The 19,674-nt window shown below is 53.3% G+C and overlaps 1 protein-coding gene across 1 annotated transcript; it reads right to left on the bottom strand.

The window, feature by feature from the left end:
- Positions 1 to 1,337: 1,337 nt before the first annotated feature.
- On the bottom strand, positions 1,338 to 13,730 carry AGT (angiotensinogen). The gene is made up of 5 exons (XM_047761221.1): positions 13,608 to 13,730; positions 7,582 to 8,436; positions 6,145 to 6,409; positions 3,654 to 3,798; positions 1,338 to 3,036 (listed from the first exon to the last, which is right to left on the bottom strand). The coding sequence occupies exons 2-5, from the start codon at positions 8,408 to 8,410 to the stop codon at positions 2,845 to 2,847; spliced, it is 1,431 nt and encodes a 476-aa protein (XP_047617177.1). The 5' UTR covers positions 8,411 to 8,436; positions 13,608 to 13,730; the 3' UTR covers positions 1,338 to 2,844.
- Positions 13,731 to 19,674: the final 5,944 nt, after the last annotated feature.

The following is a 19,674-nucleotide window of genomic DNA, read 5'->3' as shown; positions in this document are numbered from 1 at the left end:
AGGGCAGAGCAATCCTCGGAGCTCCAAGGGCCCAGAATTAGTGTGTGTCACCACCAGCCAGGCCACAGGCAGAGTCTGAAGAAGGCTATGGCCCCAGTGGTGGCAAAGACCAAAGGCGGGTCTGCACCCACCTAACCCAACTCCAAAGCTGGCCTCGGGATCAAACTATCCAGGACCTGGCTGAGATGTGCAGTCACTTAGACACAGAGAGGTGGCCTCTGGGACCCCTGCCTGCTCCCTTGAGGTGACAGGTTACCGACATTCAGCACACCAGCCTTTGTGCATCTCATGGTCACAGCTCTGTGCTCATTCTGCACCTTTAAAAATTAAGTGGGGGAGTTCCTGTCATGGCTCAGCAGAAACGAACCCAACTAGGAACCATGAGGTTGCAGGTTCGATCCCTGGCCTTGCTCAGGGGATTAAGGATCTGACGTTGCCATGAGCTGTGGTGTAGGTCCCAGACACAGCTTGGATCCTGCATTGCTGTGGCTATGGCGCAGGCCGGCAGCTACAGCTCCGATTAGATTCCTAGCCTGGGAACCTCCATACGCTGCAGGTGAGGCACTAGAAAAGACAAGGAAAAAAAAAAGTGGGAAATCTGTGTCTAAACAAAAACCTGTCACTGGTTTATAGCAGCTTAAGTCATAATTACAAAAGAAATAATTGAAGCAACCAAGACGTCCTTGGTTAGGCGAATGGATAAATTAACATCCAGGCAGTGGAATATTATTCAGCACTTGAATGAAATGAGCTATGGAGCCAGAAAAAGACGTGGAGGAGCCTTCAGTGCATGTTGCTAAGAGGCAGAAATCTGCCTACACATGCTGCTTGGCCCTTATCAGTTGTGGCCGTTCTGCAAGCCTGATCTCACGCAGACAACAGTGAGTGATGGCTTGAAGTGAGATTTCAAGTCCCTGCTCAGGAATCAAACCTGGGCAGCCTGGGTGAAAACCAGGAATCCTGGCCACTAGACCAGCTAGAGGCTAAAAGTAGAATTGTCCTGGAGTTCCCGTCGTGGCGCAGTGGTTAACGAATCCGACTAGGAACCATGAGGTTGCGGGTTCGGTCCCTGCCCTTGCTCAGTGGGTTAAGTGTCCGGCGTTGCCGTGAGCTGTGGTGTAGGTTGCAGACGCGGCTCGGATCCCGCGTTGCTGTGGCTCTGGCGTAGGCCGGTGGCTACAGCTCCGATTCGACCCCTAGCCTGGGAACCTCCATATGCCGCGGGAGCGGCCCAAGAAATAGCAACAACAACAACAACAAAAAGACAAAAAAAAAAAAGAATTGTCCTGATTTCTTGCCCCCTGTTGAAAACAAGAATGTTTCAAGGAGGCAGAAACTGTAAAAACAGGCATAGAGTTTATTACTACAAGCACAGCACACGTGGAAGAGCACGATGGGAAGCAGTTTAGAAGAGAAACAGAACAGAGTGTGGATGGATGCGCCTGCTGGTGGGGAGCCTTCCAAGGGGTAATTTAATCACTTATATGGGGCAGTTGTTCAGGGTCTTTGTTTTCCTCTGGCCAGTTACCTTGCTGTGTTTCTCATACCTGTTCAAACCCAGGGCCCTACCTGGTATGTGTGCACATCTTTTAGCAAAGGTGGATTCCAGCCTGGGGGGTTTTGGGAAGATTGACAACACCTGTTATGGGGTAGCACCCCTCCCTTTTTGACCCCAAAGAGTCTCTCTGCACATGTACAGTCAGGGTCTCCCTGACCCCAAGGATGAGAAATATGTGACCTCTTGGTCTTTTACTCAAGCAGGACTTAGCCGCTCTCTGCCCCAGCCATTACCAGTGTCTTAATCCACAGGAGGCAAAGTCCGCTATTTACCCTGTTGCTGTTATTTCTCCCTTGAAGTATAAACGGGAGGCTGGTTGTAGATGTCTAGCCTGGAGCCCATTTGTCTCCTTTCTCAAGCCTGCTTGGTCTTTTCAGTATTTATGAGAGGGAGAGGAGGTACTGACTCTGCATTTCATGGGCGAGAAGCACAGACCTGCCAGGGCCACCGCCGTCTCAGGCTCTGCCTGAGATTTAGAAGGTGCAGGTCTAATCCCACTGAGAGGGGAAGATTTCCTTCTCCGTCTTCCGCTCCCAGGCACAGTGTGAGCAGCAGTCCAAGGTGTCTGGGCAGGATGAGGAAATGCCAGCTGTCCCCGCCCCCGTCCTTCCCAGCTGGTCACCATCACCCAGAGCTTCTCCCTGCGAAGCTGAAAACAGGCTGTGCTTCCATGGAAACCCCATCCAAACACGGCTCCAACTCCCAAAAGCCCTTTTGTGGGTACAGCCTGTCAGTGACCTCCGCATGTTTGTCCTGCAACTGCCAAGTGAAAGAGTGTTTCCTTTTTGTTTATTGTTGCAAGACATTTATTAATAACACAGGGATAACCAGCCGCAGGATTACAGTCTAACATACATTCACAGGCTTGTGTTTTCATGATGTGTTTTTCAAAAACCACAAGTATCAGGGGAAAGAAATACCAAGAAATTTAGAGAAAGGAAGGCACTGTGGTTTCCTGCAGGTTGCCATACTCAATAAGCCAAAGGTGAGTATGGGGCAATGAAAAAAAATGGTTTTTGTTTTAAAGCCCAATGCCTGTTCTCAGTGAAAAGGGAATGTGTTTCAGGTTTCACCAATAAGCCGGTGTGTTCAAGCTCTTTGGGGAATGGGGTCTGTGCCAGACTCGGCTCTGCCCAGCACCTGCCCCGAGCTGCCACCCTTTGTACATAGCATGGTTCTCAGAGCAGCGCCGCTCTTGGCTCTAGGCAGACTCCATGGAAGAGAATGGAGATGGGTGGTGACTGGTGGTGGCACGCCGGTGGCCCTGGTGGTGCCAGGGCCAGGCCTCAGGCGGCACTTATGGGGTTGGCCACACGGCCCAGGAAGGTCAGGGCAGCCGATTCTCGCTCCAAGACGGCCAACAGGAATGGGCTGTTCAGCGTCACCTCCAAGGCCTCGGGCCCGGCCGGCTGCAGGGCGGACTCCGTGGGCTGCTCTCCCTCGTCTGCTTTGAGCTCAAAAAGGACGCTGTTCAGCACCTGCCAAACAGTAAGCCTGGGTCACTCCAGAAGGCTCAGGCCAGGGCAAAACCCTCTTCCAGCCTGGCCACCCACACCGGGCCCAACTCCCATAACGTGAGGGTCTCGCACACCCTCTGCCACCTTCCCTTCTGTCCTAGGCGGAGTTCCCTGGGCCCTGGGCCACAGCCCTCCAGGGCCTGCTTTACTCTGCTGCCTTGGCACGGAGGGCGCCAAGGCCAGAACTGGAGCCATCCTTCCCCCCAATCCAGTGCCTATCCATCATCCCTGGGACAGTCTGTCTCCTGCTGAATATTCCCCTGAAGCCAGGAGCCGAATGACAGGGCCAGCAGCCGGTCCAGGGACCTGCTCTTCAGGTCCTCGTCCCACTTCTGCTGCAGGATCTGGGAGGATCGAGCCCTTGGGCAGAGCCACAGAACAGAACTCTGTGGGGAGCGGACTGCCCGCTCCACAGAGCGCTGCTCACTTCTCCCCCACCTGGACACACACCCACCTGGCCTTGTGTTCCTCTCCATCGTACCCCCCTCCCAAGCCTCCCCGGAGTCCCTCCCACCTGTGCCTCCCACACCGTGAACACACAGAGCCCACATTGGGCACAGACACCAGCCACCCGGTACCTTTCCAACCCTGAGGTCATCATCACTGATTTTGCGCAGGTTTGCCTCAGCACCTAGCAGCGTGGGCAGCTTGGTCTGGGCCAGCAGGTCCTGCAGGTCATAGGACCCTTGCAGTGTCAGCTGGGGCATTGTCAGGCGGATGGCCCTGTGGAAAAGACCCACTGTTGATCCCAGGATCCTGGGTGGCTCCTGCTGTGAGGCCTTGGGCCACACAGAAAGGGCTCACAGAAGACCTGGGAAGCCAGGTGGCATGTCCCCAAAGAGGGGACATTTGCCACCCTCACCCAGTTTGGGTGTCTTGGGAAATTTTTCGGCCACAATTACAATAACAAAAACCTTGACGTCCTTTGAGATCCTGTGGGAAGAAAGCACAGTGCTTAACAGCCATGACCTTGGTGGGGTGGATAGGAGGGACTGGCTGTGAATATGGGTCTGTTCTTTTTCCTTTTCCTTTTTCAGGTTGGGTGCATTGGAGGCATATTTGTTGGATGATTTTAAAATGCCGTCCTCTAAAATCCTGTGCCGTGTCTTCCTAACTGCCTTTCAGAGGTGCTCTCCCCATGTTGGGGGCGGGGGGAGGGTACAGTGTCAGCCTTTGTGCCACGCTTATCACTGTCAGCTCATTCACCTCCACATAGAACCTCTGCCTTCCTTGGGCGTCCCTGGATGTTTCTAAGGCTGTACCAAACGCTCGCACACCCATGTCCCTAGCAGCCTTATTCACAATAGCCGGTGGGTGGAAGTGACCCAAGTGTCCATCAGCAGAAAACAGAAAAACAAAATGCAGTCCATCCATAGAGCGCAATGTCACTCCGCCTCAACAAGGAAGGAAATTCGGACACGTGACTCAACCTGGATGAACCTTGGGGATGTTATACCAAGTGAAACAACCCAGACATGGAAGAACAAATACAACATGCTGGCACTTGCAGGAGGTCCCCAGAGGAGTGGAATTCTTAGACAGAAAGTAGGATGGGGGTTTCGGAGGCGGGGAAGGTGGAAGAGGGGGATGGGGGGTTAGTGTTGAAGGAGGACAGAATTTGTTTGAGAAGATAAAGTTCTAGAGTTGGGAGTTCCTGTTGTGGCTCAGCGGTAGTGAACCTGACTAGTAACCATGAGGATGCAGGTTCAATCCCTGGCCTCGCTCAGTGGGTTAAGGATCAGGCGTTGCCGTGAGCTGTGGTGTAGGTTGCAGAGAGGCTTGGATCTGGTGTTGCTGTGGTTGTGGTATAGGCCGGCAGCTGTAGTTCCAATTCCACCCCTATCCTGGGAACCTCCATATGCCACAGGTGTGACCCTAAAAAAAAAAAAAAAAAAAAGTCCTGGAGTTCTGATGGCAGCACAGCAGTGAGGAGGTACTTGATGCCATGGAGATAAACACTTAATGGTTCAAAGGGTACATTTCATGTTATATGTTTACCACAGTTTTTTTAAATGACTTAAAAAGAGTTGGCCTCGGAGTTCCCGCTGTGGTGCAGTGGTTAACAAATCCGACTAAGAGCCATGAGGTTGCGGGTTCAACCCCTGGCCTTGCTCAGTGGGTTAAGGATCTGGCATTGCCATGAGCTGTGGTGTAACTCGCAGATGTGGCTCAGATCTGGCATTGCTATGGCTGTGGTGTAGGCCAGCGGCAACAGCTCCGATTAGATCCCTAGCCTTGGAACCTCCATATGCCACAGGAGCGGCCCTAGAAAAGGCAAAAAGACAAAAGAGTTGGCCTCAGAGTTCCTATTGTGGCTCAGTGGTAACAAACCTGACTAGCAACCATGAGGTTGCATGTTCGATCCCTCGCCTTGCTCAGTGGGTTAATGATCTGCATTGCTATGGTTGTGGCTTAGGTGGCAGCTGCATGCAGCTCTGATTTGACCCCTAGCCTGGGAACTTCCAAATGCCTAGGGTGCAACTGTAAATTAAAAAAAAAAAAAGTGTTGGGCTGAGTAGGCCTCTGTGCCCAAGTGCCTGTCTCAAAGCACAGTATGCGCCCTGCTGCTATGGGCTTGATGCGAGTCCCAGGGGAGGGGTTATTTATTTCTGTCACAGTAGGAAAGTGGGGTAGACCAGTCAGGCAGCAAAGTTGGGGGTGGGGTTCTGGGGCCAAGGCGGCACCCAAGGCAGCCCCAGCCCAGGGCTGTGAGAGGGACCCCAAGTCTCTAGGGAGTGAGTCCCAGGAAGCTGCTGGAATGCAGCAGATCACATGGGGCAGAATGGGCTCCCCACCCGCCTCTGAGGGCACACTGCATGCACGGGCACTTCAGAACCCTGAGGGAAATAGAAGCATGAGGAAAAGCACGCTTCCTCCTCCCCTCGACTCCCCTGGGCCCAGAGGAAAGCTGGGTCCTAGGAGGGATCGCCAGGTGGTGGGTGGATGACAGAGGACCCGTCACTACCCCTTCCTCCCCAGCTGGCACCAGGGCTAAGCCAACCCCATGCAGGTGCCCATCTACACCCCCGTCCCCGCACAGCGACCCCAGCAGTTTCCCGGAAGCCCTACCGGGGAGACAGGTTCTTGATCCAGGTCAGGAAGTTGTGCTGGAAGGTGAGGGCCTCAACCTTGTGCAGGTCGAAGGTGTGTGGCTGGATAAGCAGCAGGCTGGCATGGGCGCTGAGGGGCACGCGGATCACTGAGAGGTTGTTCTGGTCGTCGCTCCAGTAGTGGAAGGTACCAGTGCCCGAGAGCATGGGAACCGACACTGAGGTGGTGTTGTCCACCCGGAACTCCTGGAGCCCCGGCAGCAGGGAGAAGCCCTTCACCTTTCCTGGGGACCAGGCAGGAGAGCATCAAGGGCGAGTCAGGAGAGAGCAGGGGGCTTCCGCTGTGCGGAGGGGCAGGCTGGGGCCTTCCCCACGCCTGCTCTGTACTTTCCTGGCCCCAGGACCCCCATCAAGCCTTCCTCCTGCAGAATCCAGCAACAGCGCACACCAGGCCCCAACCTGGGACTTACACCTGTCACCTGCCTTAAGGCCCACAAAAGAAGCCAACTCAAGGATCCTGCCCTACTAGGAACTGACCAGGAAAACTCAAACCCAGAGCTGTCTCCAAATCTGGCCCAGACCCATTCTTCCAGCCCTCCTAACTCTGGTCTCTTCTCTCCTTCTGACATCAGGCCAAACAAACAAAGCTGGCCCTGCTCTGGTTCCTCACCCTGACTTTGAAGGCTTCCGCCACCCCCCAGGCCTTCCTCCCATCCTGTCCTCGGGGACGCCCCTCGCCAAGTGCTCTGAGCCTCAAGGCACGGTTGTAGAGTATCTTCGTGGGTGGGTTTGTGGCCAAAGCATTGACCTGCAGGATCCATTCTTCTGTTTAACCGCAGCCAGCAACCCAGGGTTGGTGCCAGGGCAGCCCCCCTGCAGGTCCCCACTGAAACATCGGCTGGAGTCTGCAAGTTTACTTCCTCAACAGTAATTTTTGAGTGGAATGAACAACCTGTGTATTCAGGGGTTTGGTAATAACCCCTCCCAATATGAAAATAATTCAAGCAAACCCACTGGTTCATTTCGCATGAATCAGAGACTTTCTCAGTGGACAGCTGAGTGTGGAGCTGGGTCACAGGCCAAGAGGTGGGAGTGTAGAACCCGGGGTCCCCAAGGTGGCTGTGCCATCAGAGGCAGTCACTTTGCTTCTCTGAGTCTGTCCCCTCACTAGCAAACAAAGGTGGTTACACCTCCTCACTGCATCACAGGGGGATGAAAAGATGCAGTGTAGGAGTTGCACGTAGTAGGGCAGCGGGTGGGGAGACTGGCGCTCAACCAATGCTCATCCAAGGAGCCCAGTGGGGTGGCTCCAGGTGCCTCTCCACATCTGCCACACTGCCCATCCCCAGATGTAGCCCTGCTCAGCCCAGCTGAGACCTCGGACGCGAATCTATACAGACGGAGAACCACTGCCATGCTGGCCGGCCAGGGGCCGAGCCCTGAGGTCTGGCCTTACCTTGGAAGTGCACGTAGGTATTGAGGAGTAGGGTGCTGTCTGGGCTGACCCCTGTCAGCGGCGTGCCCATCTTCCACCCTGTCACCGCCTGCATGAACCTGTTGATCTTCTCAGCAGCGAGATCTGGGTCCGAGGACAGGTCTAGGGAGCGTGGGAGGGTGACAGGGGCGAAGGGAGCCAGGTCCTGCACGAACCGCTGCTTCAGGCGCAGCCCGGGGACCGTGAACAGGCCGACCACTGTGGATAGGAGCAGCCTGGCCTGGCTGCCGGCCCTACCGTGGGTGACCAGAAGGCCCTGGATGGTCTGCAGGGCAGACAGGACCTTGTGACCGTCCAGCCGGGAGGTGCAGCCCTGATCCTCCCCAGGGACGCCCAGGAAGGCCTGTAGTCTTCTGGCCGTGGGGTCCGAGGCGCCCAGGTAGAAGGAGGTCAGGGTGCCAAAGAGAGCCACCGGGGAGAACACAGCCCCGCCGGCTGCGCTCCATGTGGCGCTCAGCGTCTTGTACATGTGGAAGCCCATGAAATTGAGCAGCATCCCCACTTTCACAGCCCTCAGCCGGTCCTCGGCCTCCAGCCCCTCGGTGGCTTGAACCAGCGCTTCCCGCAGGGCCTCCTCGTCCACGGGGGACGACTTGGCCTGAATGGGGACAGGCGCGAACGTCAGGTCTGTGGGCGTCTCTGCCCCAGTTTTCTCCAGCTGCTCACAGCTGCTCTTGCTGTAGACGAGGAGGTGGAAGGGGTGTATATAAACCCGGTCCCCGGCGGCCAGGCTGGCCCAGGCCAAGAGGCCAAGGACAGCGGCGCCGAGGCTCAGGCCAGCAGGAGCCATCTCCGATGGGGTTCACTCTTGCGACCCTGGAAGAGTTTGTGAAGGGGGAAAGGGGGTTATTAAGCGCCCTCTAGCAATTTCCTACAACCAGTTTGCGGAGGAGAAATCCATCCACATTCCACAAATTTCCAGGAGAAGAAGAGATTCAAAGCTCTACGGGAAAATACTAAGTCAAATAAGAATGTAAACAAATGTTTTCACAATATTGCAAGCATTCTTCAAGAACATGTGAGTGGCCGATATTATTTTTACCTGTGTTCATCAATGATAGGATGCTTTAGCCAATAGTTACAGGTTTCGTAAAAGAATAATACGGAATATTTTACCTTATTTTAAGGGAATATTTTGAGTCATAAAGTATCATGATATTTATGCAGAAAGTTAAAAATTCATATGTTGAAGCTGATGGAAGAAATTTGCACATGTTGAGGTTTGGGGAAGTCGTTCTGGTTCAAGTGGTTTGGCTTGAACGTGCTAACAAGGACAGCTTGTCATGCGGCCTGTCAAACATGCACTGTGCATCTGCTTTAACTATGGCAGGAAAGCATGCATTTAGAAACCAAAATGAGAGTGCCCATGGTGGTGCAGCGGAAATGAATCCGACTAGGAACCATGAGGTTTCGGTTCGATCCCTGTCCTCACTCAGTAGGTTAAGGATCTGGCGTTGCTGTGAGCTGTGGTATAGATCGCAGACACGGATCAGATCTGGTGTGGCTGTGGCTGTGGCTGTGGCTGTGGCTGACAGCCATAGCTCCGATTAGACCCCTAACTTGGGAACCTCCATATGCCATAGGTGTGTCCCTAAAAAGACCGAAAAAAAAAAAAATCAAAATGAAGCGACTTCAATTCAGTCATCCAAAATGGAGCTGGGTGGCCATTGTGGCCCTGGGTTCAGATATGTTTCTGTACTACTGAGAACTTGAATCTCCTGCACTGGATCAAACTCAAGGACACCACCAGCTATTCTCAAAACAACATCTGCTGGCAGCTGTCCCCTTATGGCCTTGAGGTCTCTCCTTGTAACTGTGCAACCATTTTGGACCCCAACCAATTCTTGCTTAACAAGCACCCTGATGTCTTGCCAGCTCCACTCCTAATTCTTGACAAGCCACTTATGCAATGTTGTAGTTTTTGCTTTTCTCAGCCTCCCCCATTTTGTAGTCTGGCGGAACACCATTCAAAGACTTCTTGCTTCTGTGTCTCTGCTCTAGTCCTAAGTTGGGCTCAAAGACAACTCCTTTCTGGTCCTGTTATCCATTGTTTATTGATTGTTTTCATCATCAAAGTCCAGGTGCGTCCTGTCCCTCCAAATGTGACTGTCCTTCGAGACAGAGTCTCTAAAGAGGTAATTTAGGTTAAATGAGGCCATCAGGGTGGGCCCTCATCCAGTCTGTGTCCTTAGAAGAAGAGGAGAGCAGGACGCAGACACGCATGCTGGGAGGACGGTATGAGGACACAGGGTGGAAACGATCGTGGACAAGCCCGGGAAAGAGGCCTCCCCTGCCAACCTTGATCTTGGATTTCCAGCCTCCAGAATCATGAGAAAATAGATCTCTGTGGTTTAAGACCCCAGGCTGAGGTGCTGGTGGTGGGAGCCCACAGCACAAATACGCCCATGGGTCTATGGCTGTACATTTTCCCCGACAACAGACGTGTGGCAGACGGTAGGCCTTTAGGGGCCTCCAAGCCCCAGGGTAGGTCGTAAACCGGTTTGGAATACACGACTCACACACATGACTAACACTCACAGAGGTGTTTCCTGTGCTGTAAGCCTGCCTGGCAAGAAGCATCTAGCTGTGTAATATCACTGGGGAAAGGCTCCTCGTTTCCTAGCAAAGGAGTGTAATTTAAGAAAGGAGAGCTCAAGAGTTCCCGTTGTGGCTCAGGAGGAACAAACCCAACTAGGACCCCTGAGGTTTTGGGTTCGATCCCTGGCTTTGCTCAGTGGTTTAAGGATCCAGTGTTGCCGTGATCTGTGGTGTAGGTCGCAGATATGGCTCAGATCTGACGTTGCTGTGGCTGTGGTGTAGGCCAGTGGCAAGAGCTCCAATTCGACCCCTAGCCTGGGAACCTCCATATACTGCAAGAGCAGCCCTCCAAAAAAGCAAAAAAAAGAAAAAAAAAATGGCGAGCTCATACTCGTGTGGTATAGACGGCTCACCAGAGCCCATTTCCACAGACTAGACTCTAACGGCTACACGGTCATGGAAGGAAGGAATTGTTTCACTTCTTTGCAGACACAGAAAGAGGACTCCTGAGATCTGAAGAAATGTTCCTGAGGTCTTACAGTGAGGCTGGGACAGAGGTCCAGTTCCACCTACATTTACTCTCACAGGTTCTTCTCAGCCTCCAGAGCTCACAGCTCTCACCCAGAAGCTTTAGGCTCCATGAAGATTTGGTCTCACCACCAGAGATGCTACCCAAGTGGCCTGGGGAGGGGTTTGTAGTCTTCGGGTGGTCCTTACTTGCAGCTGGGGTTAAGCACCATGGTCGCCCCCACCTGTCCCAACCCCCACACCAGCTGGAAAACTTCCAGCAGAGCAGATTCCCTGTCTGGCTCCTGCTTACCCCTGCCCAGCCCCGCCGCCCACAGCCCACTTTCATGGGTCCATGCCCGGTGCTGCCAGGAGATGCAGCTGTGCAGCAATGGCTTAGACCCTCTCCCTGGATGCAGGTCCCCCAGGGTGAGCAGCACAGTCTCCAGCACCTTCTCTCTCAAGATCCCTGCCAACCTGTTCCAGCCTCACCTGGCTGGGAGCTCCAGAGTAGACTGAGACCCTGGAGAAGGCTCTTGGGCTGGCTCCGCTCATTTATTTTATTTATTCTGATGTCTGATGGTTTTGGCTGAGAGGAAGAATGTTCCCTGTATGGGCTCATTCAGCTCTAACAATTGCTTTTTTTTTTTTTTTTTTTTTTTGGTCTTTTCAGAGCCACACCTTCAGCATATGTAAGTTCCCAGGCCAGGGGTCGAATCAGAGCTGTAGCTGCCAGCCTACACCACAGCCACAGCTACACAGGATCCAAGCCGTGTCTGTGACCTACACCACAGCTTGGGGCAACGCTGGATCCTTAACCCACTGAGCGAGGCCAGGGATGGAACCCACAGCCTCATGGATACTAGTGGGCTTCGTTACCACTGCACCACAACAGAAACTCCAGTTCTAACACTTTTCTATGACACCCCTTCAGTTTTCGGGAAGGAGCGGACCGACCTTACTACCAGGTTACGTCTCAGTCTCCCCGCCCCTCCTCCCTCACCCGGTCCTCCCAGAGCTGGCCTGCGCCTCCTTGGAGCTGCGGTCACCACTGACCCCAGGCCACCTGGATGCCTCCACCTTCCCTGCAGGCCGTGCCTGCCCTCTTGGCTTGCTGTCCTCTCCCCAGGGTGGTGACTGCAGCTGCTCTTGAGGCAGGGTGTCCAACTCCCCACACTGTTTGCTCTGCGCTAGTCGCCAAATTGCCTAAGAAAATTTGACCTCTGATCTCAGCCCCCAACCTACCTTCCCTCCAGGGTATTTGACTCCATCCTCATGACTGTTCTCATGAGGAACCACACGACGCAGGAAAAAGGGACAGAAGAGACTCGCCTCTTTACAGGCCCTGCAACAGGCCTGAGCGCTTGCCCCACATCGGGGTCTATGGCTGCGGCCCCGGTTCCAAGGTGGCACACATGGTCCCAGGCTCATGCCGCCTTCCCCGGGCTCTCTCCTCTGCCTGCCCCTCCTTCTAGGCTTCCCTCCTCCTCGGGGTCTATGCTCAGGATAACGACGAGGACCACCAAGGCATGTATAAGGCTTGTCCTTGCGGGCACTGCTCTAGGCTTTCAGACGTGGAGGCCTCCCACCTGACAGCAGCCCTGGCCTTCCTGCTGGGCCTCCCTGACCCCGGATGTCACATTTCTTCCCTTTCCCTGCAGCACAATCGCCCGTAACACTCTGTATCACTGAGTCATTTGTTCACTTGTTATGTTTAGTGTTTATTGCTTGTCTCCTCCCACATGAACACAAATCCCGAGGGAGTGTGCTTCTTGCTCTGTTTTGTTCACTGATACCTCCCACATTCCCCCATATGTGCCTGGGACATAATAAATCCTCAGTAAGTATTTGCTAATGAATTAATTCATGCTGTTTTGCAGAGGAACAGAGAGGTTCAGAGACTTGCCCGAGGTCACACAGCTGGTTGGTGAAAGATAGAATTTCATTCAAATACAGGCCCTTTGACTCCATAGTCCACACACTTAAACACCAATCTATACCACTCTTGAACAAAAATAATAAGAAATTGCCTTTTTAGTTTACCCTAAACGTTAGAAATCACTTTCATGTTGTATTAGCTCCTGATGCACAACATGGCTCCTGAGCAAGGGAACAAGGCACTGCCATTGGCCCCATAGTATTGACAAACAAACTGAGGTTCGGGAAGACAGAGGGATGAGCTGACTGCGCAGACGCAGGCCGTGAGCACAGGACCAGGGATGGCACTGCCTCAAAAAGCTGCAAGAGGGAGTTCCTGTGGTGGCACAAGCAGAAATATATCTGACCAGTATTCACGAGGATGTCAGTTCAATCCCTGGCCTTGCTCAAGCTGCGGTGTAAGTCACAGACGTGGCTTGGATCCCACGTTGCTGTGGCTGTGGCTGTGGTGTAGACCAAGAGTCACAGGTCCGATTCAACCCCTAGCTTGGGAACTTCCATATGCTGCAGGTGCAGCCCTGGAAAAAAAAAAAAAAAAGGCTGGAGGAGGCTAGGCCACCCCTCCCCTGGGTCTGTGGGGATGCAGCTCCGGCTCTCTGAGGCTGCCCTCTTTTCCCCCCAGCTCACTGGCTGCACAAGGCTTGCTGTTCCTCCAGCCAGAGGGGCCCTGGGAGCTCTGGCCCAGCCCCCAGGACCCAGCCAGCTCAGAAGGAGCGGAGACACTGCCTGCTGCTGAGGGGAGCAGAGCTTCTGGTGACCCGCAGGGTGGGCTAGGGCAGGGCCACAGTCCATTCTTGGGCGGGAGGCCCTCTCCTTGTCTCCAGTGGTACTGTTCCCTGTGGCACAGGTCACCGCTGGCCCCCGCTCCTGGCTCCTGGGTGCCGTTTAGCCACAGCTTCCCAGCAGCTCTCTGCTCCCCACAGAGCCCCCAGCTTTCTCCTTCCAGCAGACAAGTGGGGACCAGGGAGAGGGCGGGGGAGGGGCCTGGGGAAGTTCCTCCTTACCTTAAGCTCTCGTCTGAGACAAGGGTGGCCTCTTTCCTGGCCGGGCTACTGGCCACCGAGGCCTATTTATGTCTGAGGGGTGGGGATGGAGCCGTTCCCAGGCCGTCCTGTGCCCAGGCGGTGGGAAGGGTTGCATCACTTGGCTGGGCCGAGGGGGTGGGGGCCTCAGGCAGCCGGCCCACAAGGGGGACAGGCGCCAGGCGACTCACGCTGGGCTCCTTCCAGGAAGCGGGATCGATGCAATGCACGCTGCTGCTGCTGAACAGAGGGAGCTGGTACACAGCTGAGTTACACATTGACTGAGGTTCCCTGAGCCGGGCTGCTCTTACAGAACACAGGAGTGTCCCACGTGGGCATGTAATGTGTCACTGGCCCAGGCGTGACAGCCTGGGGCCAGCCACCTAAGCCTTGGGACTAAGCCCCCTCAGGGTTGCTTTTGAATGGATGAGCCTGGCAGGAAGGGGTAAGCCCTACCCAGGTGGCCTGGGGAAGGGTGGAAGCCCTGACCCCACGGCCTTGACCTGCTCAGCTGCTGATTATCCAAAGAGCCTGGGGCGCCCATTCCCTTTGAGACCCTCTGAGGGGCTTAGGGAGAGACCCACAGCCAAGCAAAACAACTTCTAGAGGCATGTGATATATCAGGGAGACCTCTGGACCCTAACAATAGTAAGCCAGATGGTCAGGCATCCAGAAAATGCATTCAGATCTCAAGAGAGATAGATCCATGAAAGCCAGGGAAGGTTTTGGGGAGAAATGCCATTTGCATCAAACCTTGCAGGATAAATAGTCGGGACTTTGCAGGAGGGCTTTTTCAGAGGGAGAGGCTGAGATGATAGTAACAGAGGTAAGAAAGCATGGGGACCTATCTGGGGGCACCAGCAGGCCCTGGGGCCAGAATGTAGCGCAGTGCCGGCAGCAACTGACCCCACGGACAACGAGGGTCCTTTGGATACAGCTTGAGGCCAAGCTCTCAAGGGATGGACATTGACACCCAAGATGACCCCTGCTGCCACCACCCCCCGCCCCAGCTCTGGGCCGTGTGCACTGAATGGAATGGAAGGAAGGAGGCTGGTGAGAGTAAGGGCAGGGAACGTGATGCTCGACTTCTGCTTTAAAAAATTTACTCCAGGAGTTCCTATTGTGGCTCAGCAGGTTGAGGACCTGATTCCTCTCTGTGAGGTTGCAGGTTCGATCCCTGGCCTCGCTCAGTGGGTTCAGGATCCAGCGTTGCCCCAAGTTGTGGTGTCGGTCACAGATGCAGCTCGGATCTGGCGTTGCTGTGGCTGTGGTGTAGGCCGGCAGCTGCAGCTCCGATTCAGTCCCTAGCCTGGGAACTTCCAAATGCCGCAGGCGAGGCCGTAAAAAGACAAAATTTATTCTGGTAGTGATATTGTAATAGGAGGGCTGGAGGAAGGATAGAGAAGAAACAGACATCATTCTTCCACATTTAGGCTACAGAGAGAATGATGAAACCATAGCCCCGAAAGCGACACAGGAAGTACTGGGATTCTGGGAAGGCCTGGCAGAGGTTGAGTATGGATGGGTTTCTTTTGCAGCGTTATTGGAGCCCAGTGGTGAATAATCGGGGAGATGGTTCTGACGTCCAGGAGGGAGATCCAAGCTGGAGATGCTGATGGGAGGAGAATACATCCCCACAGAACCCAAGGCCTGTGGGCAGAGACAGTTTACCCAGGGAGAGTTTAAAATAAGGAGAGCAGGAATTCCCATTGTGACTCAGCAGGTTATGGACCCGACTAATATTCCTGAGGATGTGGGTTAGGTCCCTGGCCTTGCTCAGTGGGTTGAGGACCTGGTGTGGCTGTGAGCTGTGGTGTACATTGAAGATGTGGCTCAGATCCTCCATTTCTGTGGCTGTGGTGTAGGCTGGCAGCTGTAGCTCTAATTTGACCCCTAGCCTGGGAACTTCCATGTGCCACAAGTACGGCCCTAAAAAAAAAAAAGACAAAAAAAATTGAGGAGAGGAAAGGAAAAGGAAATCCAGGAGGGATGTGGGTGGGGGTGCAGGGGTTCCAGGGCACAGTTCTAGGATCAGGAGCTGACTTTCCAGAAGTCAGGAGAGTCAGGCCTGAAAGACATCTTCTGGGCAGTATGTCATAATGGCTTAGAGCCACTGGTACTGAGATGTCTCCACCCTACACATTTTTGATAAATCATTTACCAACACCTTATTGCTCATTAAAGGCCAAGAGGAGGCAGGTAGAGGCTATGGCTGAATTGGAGACCAGCCTCAGGGGAGATGGTTTGAGAAGACAGTGGAAGGAGAAGCAGGGCCCCTTGAACTGGGGGCTCCTCTTTATTGAAATGTTATCATGGAGTTCCCTTCGTGGCTCAGCGGTTAACAAACCCGACTAGGATCCATGATGATGTGGGTTTGATCCCTGGTCTTGCTCAATGGGTTAAGGATCCAGCATTGCTGTGAGTTATGGTGTAGGTTGGAAGCGGTAGCTCCAATTTGATCTCTAGGCTGGCAACTTCCATATGCTGTGGGTGTGGCCCTAAAAAGCAAAAAAGAAGAAAAGAAAAGAAGAAAGAAATGTTATCATGAAAGGAAAAACTGGGATTGAGAAACTATATTCTCAGCTCTAAAGAGGGAGTTCCCTTGTGGCTCAACCAGTTGAGAATCCAGTGTTGTCATTTCTCTGACACAGGTTTGATCCCTGAGAACTTATGCATGCCATGGGCCTGGCCGAAAAATAAAGTGAAAGGAAGAAAAAAACTAGTATTTATTAAGCAGCTGCAGGTGCCTAAATATTCTCAACGTACATGCAAGATAAGTTTTACTACCCCCACCATCCAGGGAGAGAAGACCGAGGTCCAAAGAGTACAGCTATTTGCTGGATGTCATTTGCTGGATCTGCTGGATTTGCTGGAAGAAAATAATGAATCCTGGTCTGTCTGACCCCAACACCCTTTCTTTTCAGACCACTTTCACTCATTGGTCCAAGAACTATTCATTGAAAACCTATTACAGGCCAAGAATAGACAGAGGTGACAACTGGAAAGAAATCAAGCCCAGTCCCACCCTCATGAAGCCTGCAGCTTTGAAAGGTGTCGAAATTAATCAATAAATGCATGATGATGTATTTGCTTTGGGAAGAAATGTGAGGAAGAAAAAGAGCCAGGAGCAATGTGAGGCTGTAACAGGATGCCTGGCTAGCCTGAAGGGTCAAGGAGACTCACTTTGAGAAGGAGCAGACTTTGAGGGTGTGGGAAGAGCTCCAGGAGCAGGGCTGGTGGGGAGAGGGTGCCACTGCAAGGGGTGGGGTGTCAACCTAGACCCATGTCTGACAGTGTGTGATTCTTGGAAAAACAGGATGGACCCAGGGACAATGAACTCCTCTGTGCAGATCCCCTTCCTGCCAGGCAGGGGGCTCCCCCTCACTCTTTTCCCTCTGCCCTGAGTGACCTTGAGCACAGGCTGAGCCCCAGGATTCCACCACATGCTTAGTAATCTCCCCTGGCCCTGCAAACTTCCCTGCACTCTGGGGAGGGACTTGGCTGAGAAAGGTGGGCTCCCACTTGGCAGCCCTCTTCCCCCCAGGCATTTGGTTGGCCATTACAAATAAAATTTAGATTGTGGTTGGTTTTTTGTTTTTGTTTTTTCTTTCTTGGCTACACCCGTGGCATGTGGAAGTTCCCGGGCCAGGGATCGAACTTGCACCACAGTTGCAACCTGTGTCACACGCAGCAACACTGGATCCTTAATGCGCTGCCCTGTATGGGAACTTCTGTGCTTGTTGATGTGGAATTGAAGTTTAATTTCTGATACTTGGTATCAGCCCAGCTCTCGAAAGGACCACGAATACGTCGCAGAAATGACAGTATCAAGAGGCAGAAGGACAGGAATTCCCGTCATGGCTCAGGAGTTAACAAATCCGACTAGGAACCATGAGGTGGCGGGTTCGATCCCTGCTCTTGCTCAGTGGGTTAAGGATCTGGCGTTGCCACGAGCTGTGGTGTAGGTCACAGACGTGGCTCGGATCCGTGTTGCTGTGTCTGTGGTGTAGGCTGTTGGCTACAGCTCCCATTAGACCCCTAGCCTGGGAACCTCCATTTGCCACGGGAGTGGCCCCAGAAATGGCAAAAAGACAAAAAAAAAAAAAAAAGAGGCAGAAGGACAAACCATAACGCACACATTTTTATTAAAGTAGTGAGCTGAGAGGAGGACCCTTGATCCTGAAGTACGTGTGTAACGGGGACTTACCACATCATCACCCCTAAAAGGCCCAACGGCAGTGGGTAAACTGAAGCATGAAGAGTTGAATCATGGGAACACAGTACAAAAAAGGGCCACACTCAGGCACATTCCTCTAAATGAGCCCTCTGGTGCCTGAGCCGAGCAGGCTGGCAGGACCAGGAACTCGGTCCCTGGTTCCTGCTCCTTCCCCTTAATGGCACCAGGGGTTGACCAGATGTCTGAGTAGCTCTGGGGCTCTTTCTTATGGAGCATCCCAGTTCTAGTGGGCACACTCTTGACTGGAATGAGGTTTCTCTCACTGTATGTGTGTGTATGTGGGGGTGGGGGTGGGGGTGTGTATTTGGGTGTGGTGTGTGGTGGGCCATGTATATGTGTGGCGTGTGTGTGTGTGTGTGTATGTGTGGTGGTGTATATGTGTGCTGATGGGTATGTATGGTGTATATGTGTGTGGTGTGTATGTGTGGTATGTGTGTATGTGTGTAGTGGGGTGTGTGTGTGGTTGTGTGTATGGTGTATATGTGTGTGTGGTGTGTATGTGTGCTGGTGTGTGCCGGTGTGTATGTGTGGTAGGAACCAGGCATACTGACTGAAATTCCCCACCTGCACAGCCATCCCCGGTGTCCCTTCTGTGGAAACAGCATGCTCCCATCTGGAGATGCCCCAGATGTTTGGCTCCCATCCCCTCCCCTGCTCCCTCCCCTGTCCCCTCTGTAACTGGAGGGAAGAGACACCGGATGCCCAGTTCCTTCCTCTGTTGGTCCAGCTTTCCTTGCTCCCAGGCCCTGCTGCTCCCGGCCCCGTCAGTCCATCTCGTTGTAGACCCCTGGGTTCCCCGGTTCCCTCCCAGGCCAGCTCCCCGCTGTGCAGGGCGCTGCTCCTTTGGGCCCTCAGATCAAAGGCTCTCCTGCCCACCTCTAGCCTTGACCTCCGCCTGATCCGGGAGCTTCTGCAAACCCTGTCCCTGGGTCACTCCTCTTGGAGAGCTCCCCTCCCCTCTGCCCTGAGAGATCCTGTCACATGATCGCACAGCTTTTGGTATATTTGAGACAGCTTCTCAGGGATTCCAACGCATGTCAAAGTTCACTTCAGCCTTGTCATGGAGAGAGAGGCCCTAAGCCAATGCAGAAATTTCTCTCTTGCTAATGACATGTTATTGGGGGAAAATCAGGAAATAATCATTGTCAGTCTGGACACAATAAAGGGTGTTTGACCAAATGTTCCGCAAGATCGGCCAAAGGCCCTTAATCAGCTCTCAGGGGTGACTGTCAGCTGGGTGGGTTTTCTATGCGAGGCTTTTAAGCTCATTAAAATAAACCAGAAAATTGTCAGAGCATTTTATCAAGAATGTAAATCACCCCCAGAAGGAGCAGCCACTCTAACAAATAGACTTTTAAGCAAGTCAGATATGGTGTGATTTTCTTTCCAATGGGAGCTATTTATTACGCTTCCATCCCATCGGTGGAAGTTACAGGCAGTCTGTCTGTGGCGAAGTAAAGCTTGAATGAAAGTGAGTTCTGGCTGGAGTTCCCTGTGGTGCAGTGGGTTAAGGATCCAGCATTGTTGCTGCTGTGGCACAGGTTTTATCCCTGGCCTGGGAACTTCTGCATGCTGCAGGCACAGCCAAAAAGGGAAAATAAACAAAGTGAGTTGCGGCTGTGGAGAAATTCTTCACTCAGAGTCAGAGCCCCGGACCCAGCCATGGATAGAGTTGGGCTGTGGTGACATATCGATCAGAAAAGTGGTCAAGTCTATTCTGTAGTTAGGAGAAGAGGCCTGATCCAAACTAGAGCTCCTGCTCTCCCAGCTCCTGGCCAACCATCTAGTCATGGGGCAAACACACAGACTCCT

The sequence above is a fragment of the Phacochoerus africanus genome, chromosome 15 (assembly GCF_016906955.1).
Source record: "Phacochoerus africanus isolate WHEZ1 chromosome 15, ROS_Pafr_v1, whole genome shotgun sequence".
NCBI lineage: Eukaryota > Metazoa > Chordata > Mammalia > Artiodactyla > Suidae > Phacochoerus > Phacochoerus africanus.
This window is presented reverse-complemented; position numbering and strand designations above follow the sequence as displayed.